Source organism: Hippocampus bargibanti, linkage group LG13, assembly GCF_051943395.1.
Source record: "Hippocampus bargibanti isolate YZ-2025 linkage group LG13, ASM5194339v1, whole genome shotgun sequence".
In the NCBI taxonomy this organism is placed as follows: Eukaryota; Metazoa; Chordata; class Actinopteri; order Syngnathiformes; family Syngnathidae; genus Hippocampus; species Hippocampus bargibanti.
The window spans coordinates 2,311,332-2,325,680 of record NC_142746.1 but is presented as its reverse complement, the minus strand read 5'-3'; the positions used below and the strand labels follow the sequence as shown (position 1 = coordinate 2,325,680).

General features: G+C 43.2%; 1 protein-coding gene across 1 annotated transcript in view; it reads right to left on the bottom strand.

Moving 5' to 3' along the window:
- Nucleotides 1–1,414: 1,414 nt before the first annotated feature.
- The window catches only part of LOC148888939 (uncharacterized), a 67,098-nt gene continuing 54,163 nt past the window's right edge, over nt 1,415–14,349 (bottom strand). Inside the window, exons 2-5 of the mRNA XM_089011950.1 lie at nt 10,044–10,151; nt 6,139–6,278; nt 5,477–5,598; nt 1,415–5,092 (exon numbers count right to left, since the gene is read on the bottom strand). Of these exons, the coding sequence (XP_088868076.1) occupies nt 1,755–5,092; nt 5,477–5,598; nt 6,139–6,278; nt 10,044–10,151 (3,708 nt within the window). The 3' untranslated portion in view covers nt 1,415–1,754. The remainder of the gene's footprint in view (nt 5,093–5,476; nt 5,599–6,138; nt 6,279–10,043; nt 10,152–14,349) is intronic.

Here is a 14,349-nt window from a genome sequence, read left to right as displayed (position 1 = left end):
TAATTAATAATTTAATAAGTAAATACGTAAATAAACCAATAAGTAAATAAGTAAATCAATAAGTAAATAAATAAACAAGTCAACAAGTAAATACATAAATAAATTAATTAATAAACCAATAAGTAAATATGTAAGTACACAAGTAAGTAAATAAGTAAATCAATAAGTAAATAAATAAATAACTCAACAAGTAAAGACATAAATAAACAAATAAATACAATAAATAAATACATAAATAAACAAATAAGTTAATCAATAAATAAAACTAAATAAGTAAATAAGTAAATACATAAATAAACAAATAAACAAATAAATAATAAATAAAAATTTAATAAGTAAATCAATAAGTAAATATGTAAATAAACCAATAAGTAAATAAGTAAATCAATAAGTAAATCAATAAATAAGTAAATCAATAAATAAGTACATAAGTACATAAATAAATGCATCCCAAAATAAATACATAAAGTGACGAAAGCAGCTCGTCTTGGCGAATGAAAGCAAACAAATGATGACTTTTTCCGAGTTGTATTTCCAACATTGTGGTTTGAATGTCACGCCGTTGCTTTCTTGCACCTTTTTGAAAGGTCAGCGCAGCCAAACGGCTGCTGAGCATTGATCGACACGCCGAGCCTCCTACGGGCGTACAAATCAAACTCGCCTGGGCCATTTAATCTTTTTTAAATATACATTTCGTAACACACATACCAACATTGCGGTTGTTTCTTTATCATTAAAATACAAGCACAACAAACAATTTTAGATTTACAAGCTATTTCAAAACTATGAAGGAATCACTTCCTGGATTTATGCTAATGCAAATGAACACAAATAATCAAATCATGGCACTCAGCCATGAAATCATTGGCTGAGTGGCGACAAATAAATTCATGTGAACTACACCCAAAAATGAACTATTGAACTTTTATTTTATTTTTAATTTCATCTCCAAGTAACCAGGGCCACTTGTCCATTTAAAAACACAAAATGCAGGCCCAAAATCTATAGACAAAATGTAAATAAATAGACCATGGAAAAAGAGAGCAAATAAATGAGTAAATACATAAATAAATAGAAAAATAAATAAATAGCTGAATAGATGAATGGATAAATAAATGGGTACATCAATGAATAAAATAATAAATATAAGAAATAAAATAATAAATAAAAGGATAAATAAATAAACACATACATATAGACATACATAAATAGTGGATACATAATGTATAATAAATGGATAAATGAATGGAAAAACAAAAAAACACAAATAAATAAATAAATAATAGATAATAAGGCGGGTAAATAAATAAATAAATAAATAGGTACATGAATGTATATATAAGAAAATTAACGAATATAAATAAATAAATAAATAAACACGCACACACACACACACACACACACACACACACACACACACACACACACACACACACACACACACACACACACATACACACACATACATACATGCATACATACATACATACATACATACATAAATCAACAAATGAACAAATAAATAAGAGTGGATAAATAATGGATAAGTCATGGTTAAATAAATGGGTAAATAAATTAATTAATGGAGAAAAAATAAATAAAAATGTATATTATTGTTTTATTAAATTGTGTTATTAAATGAAAAAGAGCAAGTCAAAGCATAAAAAAGGGGCGGAACGGGGTTCCTATTGATGAAGTCAGCGCACTTGTATGCCGTCACCCACAGAGTCCATTTTTTTCTCACAAAACGGAGGCTAGAACAAAACCTGCAAGGGCAAATTCGGCGGGTGGGGGGGCGCCAGCAGGGCCGCGTGCTGCCGACTCAGCACGGGGTGGAACTCCGTCGCCAGGGGATACGGGCCGTCCAGGAGATGGATGGCCGGCGAGGCCAAGAAAGGCGGCACAGGATTGAGAGCCACGGGGTGGGGTGCGAAAGCTGCCAGCAGGTGCTGGTAAGAAGGGGGTGGGACCGGAGGGACTGGCGGGAGGGGCGGGCCCACCACCGAGAGGTGGTGCCGGATGACGGTGCGACGGAATGAGAAGGACGAAGGCGGCGGCAGGAGTAGAGGAGCCCGCAGACAGAGGTACTCCGGCGGGAGGCCAAAGGGGAAACGGAGTCTCTTCCCCGTGGAGACCAGTTCCGGCGACCTGCCCTGCTGACTTTTCCCGCTCGCGTTCTCCGTTGACATTTTGTCCTTCTCACGGTGCCGAATGGCGCTCTGAGGTGATTCGGGGTCCGAAATGGGAGGATTCATGTCAATGAGTTTAGCGTCTGGAGATTCAAGTCTTTGGACGGTCGCCTCGCCGCCGTGTCGGTGTTTGATGATGTCATCGTGCCGAGCGGCGTCCCCGGGTTCGCTGGGGAACGATCGGACGGCGCCGTGGTTAGCATCCCTACACACTTTGAATGTCCCGACGGCACAGAAGTGGCTCGGATTTGGCCCCTCGCCGCCCCGGTTATTATCTTGGGAAGGCGTGCTAACGACCGCGCCGACGAGGGCGTTGTCCTGACATGCAGAAGCTGTCCCGTCAGGTGTGAAGTGGCTTGGAAGCGTCTCCCCACAGCTTTCTTTGCTTGTTTCTGTCCAGTCCAAAGTTCTCCCCAAAGCACAGGGGCCAGTACTTTGTCTTGGTCTTGGTCCGGCTTTGCGTTTGTTCTGGTCGCTGGTTTGCGGACGCTCTGTCCAGTTCCTCTTGTGGCCACCTGCGGCTTGATCTGAAAGATCCTCACAGTGGAGGTTCACGTTTAGGACGATCGAGGCGCTTTGTGTCTTTTGGGCGTCACAGGACCCAATCGGTTTCGCCATTGCCGCTTGAAGGATATGTCGCCGGCCCGCCGCATCTTGGCGGGGGGACGAGACGAAACTAATGGCCGCCTCGCACGCGCTCGCCTCTTTAGATTTTATCTGGCTCGGATCCCTGCTGTTCTTATTTTCTTCTGGCCTTCGCCCGCATCCGTCTTGGTGCTTATGCCCCGGCTGCGCGTCCGTGCCGGCGGGGTGGGTTGTCATTTCGGGACAGCGTGGGGTCCGGTTAGCAGGGCTAATGGCGGCGTTCTGCGCCGCCTCCCCGCGGAGGAGCTTTGTAAGCGCCGGACCCCACCCGGGGTGTCCGGAGGATGATTGCAGGCCAGCGCCCGCCTTCGCCTGCTTCGAGTGATTACAGCGCTTGGCGGGAAGACGACATAATGGCGCCTCGGTTTTGATGATCTGCTCCTCTTCGTCATCGTCAGACCGCTGCCTTTTTCTGAGCCCTTCAAGCAAACGGCGTGTCGCCAGATGACTTAATGTCTGCTTTTCCCGCTTCTCCTCTGTTCCGAGGTTCTCCCTTTCCATCTTGGCCATCTCGCCCTGTTCGCTTATTACCTCCCTCCTCCTTTGCCATTTGCTGGTCATCTCCTCTCTGCTTCTCCTTCTTCCCCTTTTCCTCCGCTTCTTCCTCCTTCTCCTCTTCCTCCTCAAGCCAACATGGCTAGATTTGGAATCGCCACCTCTGCCTCGGGCCGCCGCTTGCAGGGGATTTCCCGCCTGTCCTTCTCGATTCTCATCCCGGCTTTCATCCGACTTCACCCCGCCGCTTCCCCCTTGTTTCCGTCGGCGGGCGGCTCGTTCGATCACTGACGGCTTGATGCCGCCCGCTAGTTGCCTGCGGCAGTGCGCTCGGAAGTCGTACAGCAGCGGGTTGACGCTGTAGGAGAGCGAGGGTGATGTCCCGGTGTAGCAGACCATCTCCGAGGGCCACAGAAGGACGCGCGTACCATCGCGGCTCAGGACAGGACAAAAGGGTTCCTTGGGCCGACCCGGTAGAGATTCCGGGGCTGGTTTGTGACTCGAGTCTTGGACTAGGTTCTCTGGTTTTGCTTTTTGGAGCTCGGCGGTTATGGGAAAATGTTGTGTTTCGGTAATGTCGGTTTTGTCAGAGGTTTCAAAGCCAGAACTTTGACACTTTGAAGACAGAGGTGGTGGTGGTGGAGCCACACTGGTCCTACTTCCCTCTCGGTTTTGGGTTCCAGTGTCATTTTGCTGGGAACCTTCAGCTCCAGTATCACTACCAACTCGGGCTTCATCTTGATCTCGTGTGAAATTTTGCAGGATTTGAACCGCTGCCCCACTTGGCCAAGGACCTTGGTCTCCAGTCCTGGTGCCACCCCCCTCTTGGATGGCTCTCGTTCCAAGCCCCATAATGAGTGAAGGTTCTGTTCCACCGAAATCCCGGGGGCTGGTCTGATGGGGACCGGTCATAGCCCCGTGACCATCTGGAGATCCCGTCGCACTTGGACCGACAAGTTGGACTCCAATCCTGCTTCCATCACTACCTCGGGTGACTTTTATTTCAGTCGTGGTTGGACCGCAAGCTTCTGGCCCACTCTCACAACCATTTGAAGCATCAGTTCTACTACCTGCCCAATTTTCAGCCCAAGTCCAACCTCTTCCAGTTGACTGGACTCTAGTTTGACTTTGACAAATGTCCTGGGTTGTTGTCATACCTCCTGCATTGATTTCGTGTACCGTAGCACTTTGGACTCCAGTAAGTCCACCACCATTCATTTGGACGTCTTCATTTCCGCCACACGCTTTGATTCCAAGCATACTGCCGCCTCCATCTTGGATTGCTGTCCCACTTCTCGCATGTACTTGGGCATCGGACACACGGCGGCGGTCGCATAAAGACGAGGAGATTTTCATTTTGTTGCCCAACTCTCGGGTCAGACACGGCGTCGAGGAGATCAGCTTCTGATCCCGCGTTGTGGTTTTGCTGTCCCACGAGCTCCGCCCAGCTTGGATAAACACGGCGGCCGCCCGGTGCAGAAGAACGCAGCTCTTCTTTGGCAGCGAGAAGCAAACAGGGCGCCCCCTGTTGGCCACGTAGGCTTTGTTTTCACCGTTCGAAAGGTCGTCGTCATTGTTGTTGTTGGTGTCGCTTAAGAAACCGGTTGCCCAAGGGAGCTGGTGAAAGGGGGCGCCTGGGCCAGAGGCGCCGTCTTCGGGGGCGGTGGTGTTTGCGTTCCGTTGTTGGGACGGCCGTCTCGTGCCGCCCGGGAGTTTGCTTCCCGGCGCGCCAACCAGAGGGAGACGCGGCGAGCTCTGAAGATCTGTGAGGCAGAAGAAGAACAAGACCGAGTTTTAGTACTTTCAGATTCAGCAGCCGGAAAGGCTCCATTGAGTTTGAGAGGAAGCTTCCTCGAAATCGATTGCTAGCCACTCGCTGCGTCAACCCCTGGGCAAGGACAAGGCGCTCATCTTGCCGCTTCCAAGCGCTGTGCGCTTTGGACCAAATCCCAATGTGAGAGTCTCGGAATTGGCTCACATTGAGCTCACTTGGCATCCTGCCACGCTCCAATCAAGTCGCAGCCCTCTGTGACATATCGCATTTCCAAAAACGGCCACGTAGGACCTTGGATTCCGTGTGTGATTTTGGTTGCGTTGGTTCACGTGACGCCTCGACGGCCTGAATCAAGTCTCGAAGGAGCGCTCACCTGGCCCAGAGGCGCCGACGCCGTGCCTGCTGTCGTCGCAGACGTCGCGCCCCTTCTCCGTGGCGCTCGCTGGCTCCACTGCCACGGTGGTGGACCGGAACATGGGGCCAGAACCTAAGGCGCTAATAGCAAAGGGTGGGCAATAGCAAAAACTGGAAATCAATTTGGTCGCGTGGGACGATTTTCAGGCTCCGCGGCGGCGATTAGCATCCTGGCAGGACTTTGTCTTCTTTCTTTGACCAAAGCGTGACTAGCAGTTGGCACGATCGCTAGTCACATCACTGAAAATCGGGATCCGTTGACCCAGTTGGGGTTTTGTTTTTCCATGTTTGGCCCAAAATTGCGAAGTAGCCTCAGCAAAAACCTCAAATTAGACTCATTGGCATGAGCATCGAGCGTGACGATTGCACATTTGTGGGCACTTGTGATTGGGATCAAAGTTAACTTTTCAAGCGCTAGTGCCAATTATTAATCAGTGGTTGGAGCCGTCAATCAACCCGATCCATCCCATCACCGTGATTGTTCGCGCAAACAAGGTAATGCTCATGGTCGGCTTGGTCCACAATTGTTTACCGGCCACCCGCCGCAGAAAATTTCAAAAAAGTTGACCCCGGTTGCGAATACAAAATGGCCGAAAGTGGATTTTAAGCGTTTTAGCTCACCATCGCTCATCGGCTTTGTCGTCACAACGCGGGTGATGCCGAAGCCTCTTCCGCAGCATCCGCTCGTCCCTGCGCTCCTCCCTTTGCCTGCGGCAGGCCGCCGCCCGCTGGAACTCGCGCTGCTTCAGCTCCTTCAGACGCTGAAATGACATCACTAACATTAGCGGGGCATCACTTGGCCTGAATAACGCGCGGCGGAAAGTAAAAAATTAGTTTGTGCGTGCATTTTTTTGCCGTGGCGTGTAAGAATATGCGATTGGGTGATTGACATTAAGTTTGGGTGTGCGGGTGTTGGTCGGAGAGGAAAGGGAAGTCTATCAGCGGCTGCAAAATGAGAAGCGTGTCCATATTGGAGGTTTGTGCGCTGCTTTATCAACGACAAAGCTTTAAATACGTCAAGTGTCAGCTTTAGCGAAGTCCGGCTTAATTCTGGTGCGGAAGCGCTCTGCTGCGCCGAGATAGCTACGCGTCCGAAAATAAGCATGCACGCCATAACAACATTGCACTGCAACATTCAGCAGCTATATATAATATATATATATATATATATATATATATATATATATATATATATATATATATATATATATATATATATATATATATATATATAATAAGTAATTATAAGTACCTTGCATGCTGGGTCCGAGAGGACAGTAATTTCATCTGTGCTGTATGTCATGCATATTAGTATATTTGACAAAGCTGACTTTGAACCTTTGAACCTTTGATATATATATATATATATATATAGTAAAGTCTCGTTATATCGATATTCTCGGGAGTTGAAAAAAATGTCGATATAACCGGACTATTGATATATCCGATCCTGCGCCGAACTGCATTAACAAAAGCTGCCAAAAGAGGGCAGCCAAGCGCCATATACGAAACGGAGCTGGCCATGAGCTCCCATTTTGTGCCTTTTTTTGGGGGGTTGAGAGATGTTCCCCCAATGTTTCCTCAAAATGGCACATATAATTCTTTAATGATTGCAAACATGTATGCTTTCATCTTCAGAACTACAGTGTATTTGAATCATATTCATAACTGGATGTGTAACAAGAAAGCATATTATCCGAATCTGAAGCCATTGTTTGGATTGGAAGTCATTTTTATTGGTGTTTTGCATTTGAATAAAAAGTGACATCGGTTGTCCTTTAATACACAGTATGGAATGTATGGTAATTTTAAAAATCATCACGCTTCAGCAGATAAAACAAGAAACATTGTTGCAAAAAACGATTGCATTCATATACAGTACAGTGGGCATGTACATAACACAACAGGGAAACTGCAACGCTTACATCTTACTGTATTATGTATACAATTTAAAAAAGTCATCAATCTTCTTCTGCTTCCCATTTTTACCTTTTAACACAAACACTTCAATCTCGTCTGCTACACACGAGCGAGCGTCTGAAATTTAAAATGGCTCTGCTCCAAGGGTGCTGGTCACGTAACAAACTCACATGACCAAGTCGACCAATGGCGCGACCGATGGCGTGTCACGTGACCAAGACACGTGACCAAGTCGACCAATGGCGTGACCGATGTATCGATATAAACAGCAAAATGGCCGGCGGGGGATCAAAAGGAGCACCGTAATAACCGGATTATCGCAATAACCGGTTAGCGTACTAAACGGTACTAATTATACATAAAAAGACTAGAAATGTGCAAGGGAAATGAAAATAGTATCGTAATAAGCGGTACTATCGATATAAACGATATCGATATAACGAGACTTTACTGTATATATATATATATATCCCCGTGACCCTAATGAGGAATAAGCGGTACGGAAAATGAGATCACGTAACAAACTCGCGTGACCAAGTCGACCAATGGCGCGACCGATGGCGTGTCTCGATATAAACATAGTAAAATGGCCGGCAGGAGATGAAAAAGAGCACCGTAGTAACCGGATTATCGTAATAACCATGAATCGTACTAAACAGAACTAATCATACATAAAAAGACTAGAAATTCGGCCGGGAAATGGAAATAGTATCGTAATAAGCAGTATTATCAATATAACCGATATCGATATAACGAGGCTTTACTGTATATATATATATATATATATATATATATATATATATATATATATATATATATATATATATATATATATATGTATGTGCGTGTGTGTGTGTGTGTGCGTGTGTGTGTGTGTGTGTGTGTGTGTGTGTGTGTATATATATTTGTATTTTGTTTTTCTACTTTCATTCCTTTCATAACTTTGCTGCTGTGAAATGTAAATTTCTCCACAGCGAGACTAATAAAGGCAAATCCAATCCAATTATATATATCTGTATGTGTGTACATAAATATATGTGTTTATAAGTGCGTATGTATATATATATATATATATATATATATATATATATATATATATATATATATATATATATATATATATATATATATATATATATATATACAGTAAAGTCTCGTTATATCGATATTCTCGGGAGTCGGAAAAAATATCGATATAACCGGACTATCGATATATCCGATCCTGCGGCATGTAATTTTTCTCCTTGCGTTCATAGAAATAGTACCGTAATAAGCAGTACTATCGATATAACCGATATCGATATAACGAGCTCTGAAACAGCCTCGCCACTCAGCGCTGATTTATTTATAGCGCTGTCAAATATCGCCGATCATGAACACACAACACGGGGTCGTGTCAACGCTTCGTTATCGTCTCATGTCACCCAAACTTTTGGTTTTTAAAACTTCATTCATTTTTTAAAGCTTCATTTAATATTCATGATCATTTTGCTCGCCTATTTCAGGGCAACATAACATCCGCGCACAAATTATTTTTGTTTGGAACGTGGGAGGAAACTTGAAGAAAAAAAGATCTCGAGGGAGAAAACGTACAATGGAAACAAAAAAAAAACATATATAGTGATACCTCATCTTACAAACTTAATTGGTTCCCAGAAAGTGTGTGAAAGGCGAAAAGTGTGTCTTCCAAACATTAATTTCCCAAGGGAACCATTAAAAATGAGAATAATCCGTTTCCAAGTCCCCATAAAACATATTTTTTCTATGAAACAAGTCTTAAAACTATACAAAATATCCCTTATTTTATGTATAATAAATGTGCTATTGGATTGTAATGAAAGAAATAAACTTTATTGTATAATCAAGTCGTTTTATTTACTATTGTGATGGTCGTTGATGTAGTTGCCTCTTGATGACATCTGAGTGAAGTTGCCGTGCTTTCTGGGCGATAACACCCTTACTCACACTGTCCCCTGCTAGCTGCTTTGCGTTACTCCAAATCAACAGAAGTTTTTTAACCTCCTCTATTGCCTGAGACCGTTGCTTAGACAACACTGAAACATCCTTAGCCACACGTAGCAATGGTCGACTTAGTGTACTGGTCGTGGGACGCTAAGTCACACAAACGCACAACTCGTTGGTGTTTTTTGATTATCTCCTTCTTCTGCTCGACTGTAGTTTTGTTTTGTGTCGTCTTCGCCTTAACACTAGCCTGTGGTGGGGGCTTTTTCGCTCCCATAATAGCATTAGTACTCCACTCGAAAACAAACCACGTCTGCTCTCAAAAAAATGGTGGTGACGAAAACAAGTCCTCCCTTGTAGCGCTCCGTCTGTTTCCCAAAAACTAGTTAACTCAAAGATTATATTCTCTCGAATTTAATGTTTGTAAATCGTAAAGTTTGTTCGCTAAAGTCTTTGTAAGCCGAGGTATCCCTGTACTCTATCCATCTTGGTTTTTTTTAAATGCTCCATTTGAACACTTGCGTGGCATCTAAAAAGCTCAGCGGGCACCTTTTTTTCATTGACAGCTTGGAACAAAAGATTTGGCGGAGGCGGGCGGAAGGCGCCCCTCCCCTGCCCCCCTTGTCGCCTTCCTTTTCGCTCACCTGCTTGTGATGATGGTCGTAGGAGTTGATGTGGTTGTCAAACTGCTGCTGGCGAACGTATTGTTTGTCGCACAGCTCGCAGTAAAGGCTGCTGCCGGCACCGTCGTCCTGCGTACATGTACGTACACACAAAAACGTTACAAACACGTCAAACAAAAAGCAACCGGTTTCCAGTTAGTATAAATGTCCAGCTGGTACAGGTGACATAAATTTGTTTCTACTCTCTGATTATACTTTTCACATTTTCTGATATGTGATTACAGCAAAGTCTCGTTATATCGATATTCTAGGGAGTCTGAAAAATATCGATATAACCGGGACTATCGATATATCCGACCCTGCGCGCATGTAATTTTCTCCGTGCGTGCATAGAAATAGTATCGATATAACCGGGACTATCGATATATCCGATATCGATATAACGAGACTTTACTGTATTTAAAAACTAATAATCAACTGCAAATGTTATTTTGATCTGGACTTTTAGAGCATGTCAAAATTTTCAGAGACGGCGCTCATCACTGTGGACAGTTTATCATATTGGTTACAAGCTTAAATTGAGAGCTATCTATTCGCTAACTATTAACTATCTATTCGCTGGCTAATAGCTATCTATTCGCTAGCTACTAGCTATCTATTTGATATCTATTAGTAGGCACGCTACAGTAACCTATATTCCACTGCGATTGTTTCTGTCCAGTGAACCGAGCGCACTCTGTACACTCTGTACCGTCGTATGTCATTGGGTTTTTGTTAAGTACGTGTCACGATCTGGTTGGTGACCAACGGCAAGCGCTGTCGGCCCCGCCGGCACCTGCACAGGTGTTGGTCGTTCCAATCCGTGGCAGACTGTCATGTTCTGGTTGGCGACCAACAGATCGTGCTGACGGCCGCGCCCTCAGTTGCACAGGTGTTGGTCGTCCTCATCAGTGGCAGTTAAAAGGACGCCCAGCACGACCATTCCACTGTCAGGTTTGTTTCCTCTTGGCAGATGTTTACTGATGGTTTTCTTTGATACTTTGTACTTTTCTGTTCAGATTACTTGTTAGACGACTTCAGATGTTTTAGATTTTGTTCCTGCTGACTTTATTGCAATGCAATTTGTCATATACATTCTGCTGCTCCCTCCTGCCTGCTTATTTGGGATCCACAACCATCACCACCTCGCAAACTGTGACAGTACGTAATCGTTTTTCGTGGGATTTTCCTAGATATGCACTTATGATGACGTATTACACGTTTCCCTCGATGCGAGAAACGGGGAAAAAGGATTGAAGTTTATGCTCTTTTTGCTAACACTACAGTTTATAAAGGTGAGTAAGTTGTATTATTATAACTCATAGAAGTATTAGCATATATATTTTTCTCCTTAACTGCCAAGTTTCAAGCGAAAAGAAGCATTAGCATATATATTTCTAGAGCTCGCAATTTTCTTTCCTAGTATTCAGTGACAGCCATTTTTGATTTCTGACGAAAATCTGCCTGCATTCGATCGTCGATATTTGCTAATTCATATTTTGACTCTTCTCTTGTGCTTTGTCTTGTTTAGAATTTCAAAAGCTTTCTAATGGTACCTTACTCGTTAAGATCTGCCAAAAATTAAGAACGTTATGATAGTTTAAACTGTAATAAAGAACTCAGTCACAGATTTTCATTGTTTTAACTGTGTAATTACAGGCGGAAAATCCCCTCATATTTCGAGAATTAAAAATTCCATTATTTCCTTATTATTTGTCATAGAACAATATTCTATACATGATTTGAAAGCTATTTAAATGCAATTTAATATGATATGAAAAAATGTGTGATCATTATTATTGAGAAATTTTGTCACATCCCTATTATTAGCTATCTATTCGCTAGCTATTAGCTATCTATTCGCTAGCTATTATCGATCTGTTCGCTAGATAGCTAGCTTGCTACCTATTTGAGTTACTTCCGGGTTGAGTGAACGCAGGCGCATGTGGCTGCCGCTGCTCACCCACAGAAAAACTAATCCTGTGACTGTAAAATGACCTTGAGAGTTTTGAAAGGCGCTTATAAATGAAACGTATTATTATTATTATTATTATTATTATTTTTAATTATTTTTATTATTATTATAAAAACAAAATGGAAGGCAAAAAAAATCACACACAACCCCCCCCCCCCCCCCCCCCCCCCAAAAAAAAAAAAAAAAAAAGAACTGTCAATCAACCAACGCAAACGGGAGTCCGATCGCTCCATCGCTCGGGAACAATCACGTGAAAAGCGGAATATGCTGATGCGGAATCAATATTGATCATCCCTGAAGCTTTTTCATTCAGGTGTGAGTGAACAGTGGCGTCTGGATGGCTAATGGGCCCTTTAATCGCAACTATTGATCAACCATCTGAATCATGTCGATGGAGTGAGAGTTCACAATTGCACACACACACACACACACACACGACGACGACATCGCACAAAACTCCATCGATATGATTACGCACACGTACGTGGTGGGCCGTTAGGGCCTGCAAGGACTTCTCCGCTGGCCTAAAAAATATCACAATCACAGACTCATGTGAATTATATTTTGTCCATCAATATTTAGCATTTAATCACATTTCAGCCATCTTTTGTTACCAGGGTTAGAAATTGACCTGGGCACCTTCACAATCAGTTCTGAAGGCCCTGTTGCATCAAAAGTGTCGATCAAACTTTTGCTTTATCCAATCCGATTTTGAGTTGGCAACACAATGCCTGCTCGAAGGCACTGGCAATGTCAGTAGTTTTCGCAAATTATGATTGGCTTGTCACGAGCCAATCATAGTATTGCTAGTTGCTAGTGACAAGAGCATACTGGCCAGAGCTAGCACACTGTATTGGTAGCGAGTTGCATAAGCAAATCTATTTTGGGGTTGATTTAATAGCGGTTTTGTCAAGCCAAAAGAGCTGAAGGAGGAGAAGAAATGGATTTGGTTTCCTAATTTAGTGTTTTTTTTCTTGGACTTTTCAAGAAAAAATCATGAAGGTTGGACAACTCTGAAGCTAGCAGAAATTGCCAATATTATTGTAATTTTATGAGGTTACACATTCATATTAAAAATTCAAACAGTGTAATGACAGTATTTCCTTCTCAACGGCGCCATCTAGTGGGCGTCTAATAAATTGCATCACACTCGCAGCTGTGGATTGATTCAGACATAGCACTACTGAAGGCCTTGGGGCGATATGCACAGCTCACCACTAGTACGCACACACGTTTGTATATGCACAGACATATACACACATATACACACACAGACACACACATAAACATACACATATACACAAAAATTGCAAATATCCCCATTGTGGGACGAATAAAGGTTTTCTGATTCTGATACACACGCGTTTGTATATACACAGACATATACACACATATACATACACACACACATACACACACGTTTGTATTTACACAGATGTATACACACTCAGACACACACACACACATATACAGTGAGACCTCAACTTACGAACTTAATTGGTTCCCAGACAGAGTGTGTAAGGCAAAAAGTGTGTATCTCAAAAAAATAATCCCCATAGGAAACCATTAAAATGGGAATAATCCGTTCCCGGGTTTCCATAAAATATACTTTTCAACTAAATAAGCCTTAAAACTACACACAACATACCTTATTCTATGTATAATAAATGTGCTATTGTATTGTAATGAAAGAAATACACTGCATTGTATCATGAAGTCACTTGGCGTTGGAGGTCGAAGGTCAAAGGGAATTGCTGTTTGGTGCATTACATGACGACTGTAATTAAAGAAATAAACTGTGCTGTAAAATAACGTTTTATTTACCTTTTTGATGGTCGTTGACGGCTTATGGAAGGAGAGTCACCTTCCATAAGGACTGTTGGTAACTTAACCTCTGGTGCTGTCCGGTCGTGTGCTTCCGCAGAAGATCACTCCACCAGCCGTGGTGGGTGTGTATTATGAAAATAGTGCTTATTATTGTCATGATCTGGTTGGCAAACAACGGGGGGCGCTGTCGGCCCCGCCTACACCTGCACAGATGCTGGTCGTCCCGATCAGATTGGCGACCAGCGGGTAGCGACGTCAGCCCTGCCTGCAGCCTCGCAGGTGCTGGTCGTTTAATCATTGACACTTAAAAGGACACCCGGCACGACCATCCGGTGCCGGTTCATTGTTTGTTTGCTGCTTGTTTGCTGCATGCATTGTGTATGTGTTTGTTTAACCTTGACTTTTACTTTTGGTCTTCTTTTGCTACTTTGTATTTTTTTTCCATTCAGATGATTTTGATGTTTTACATTTTGTTCCTGCTGACTT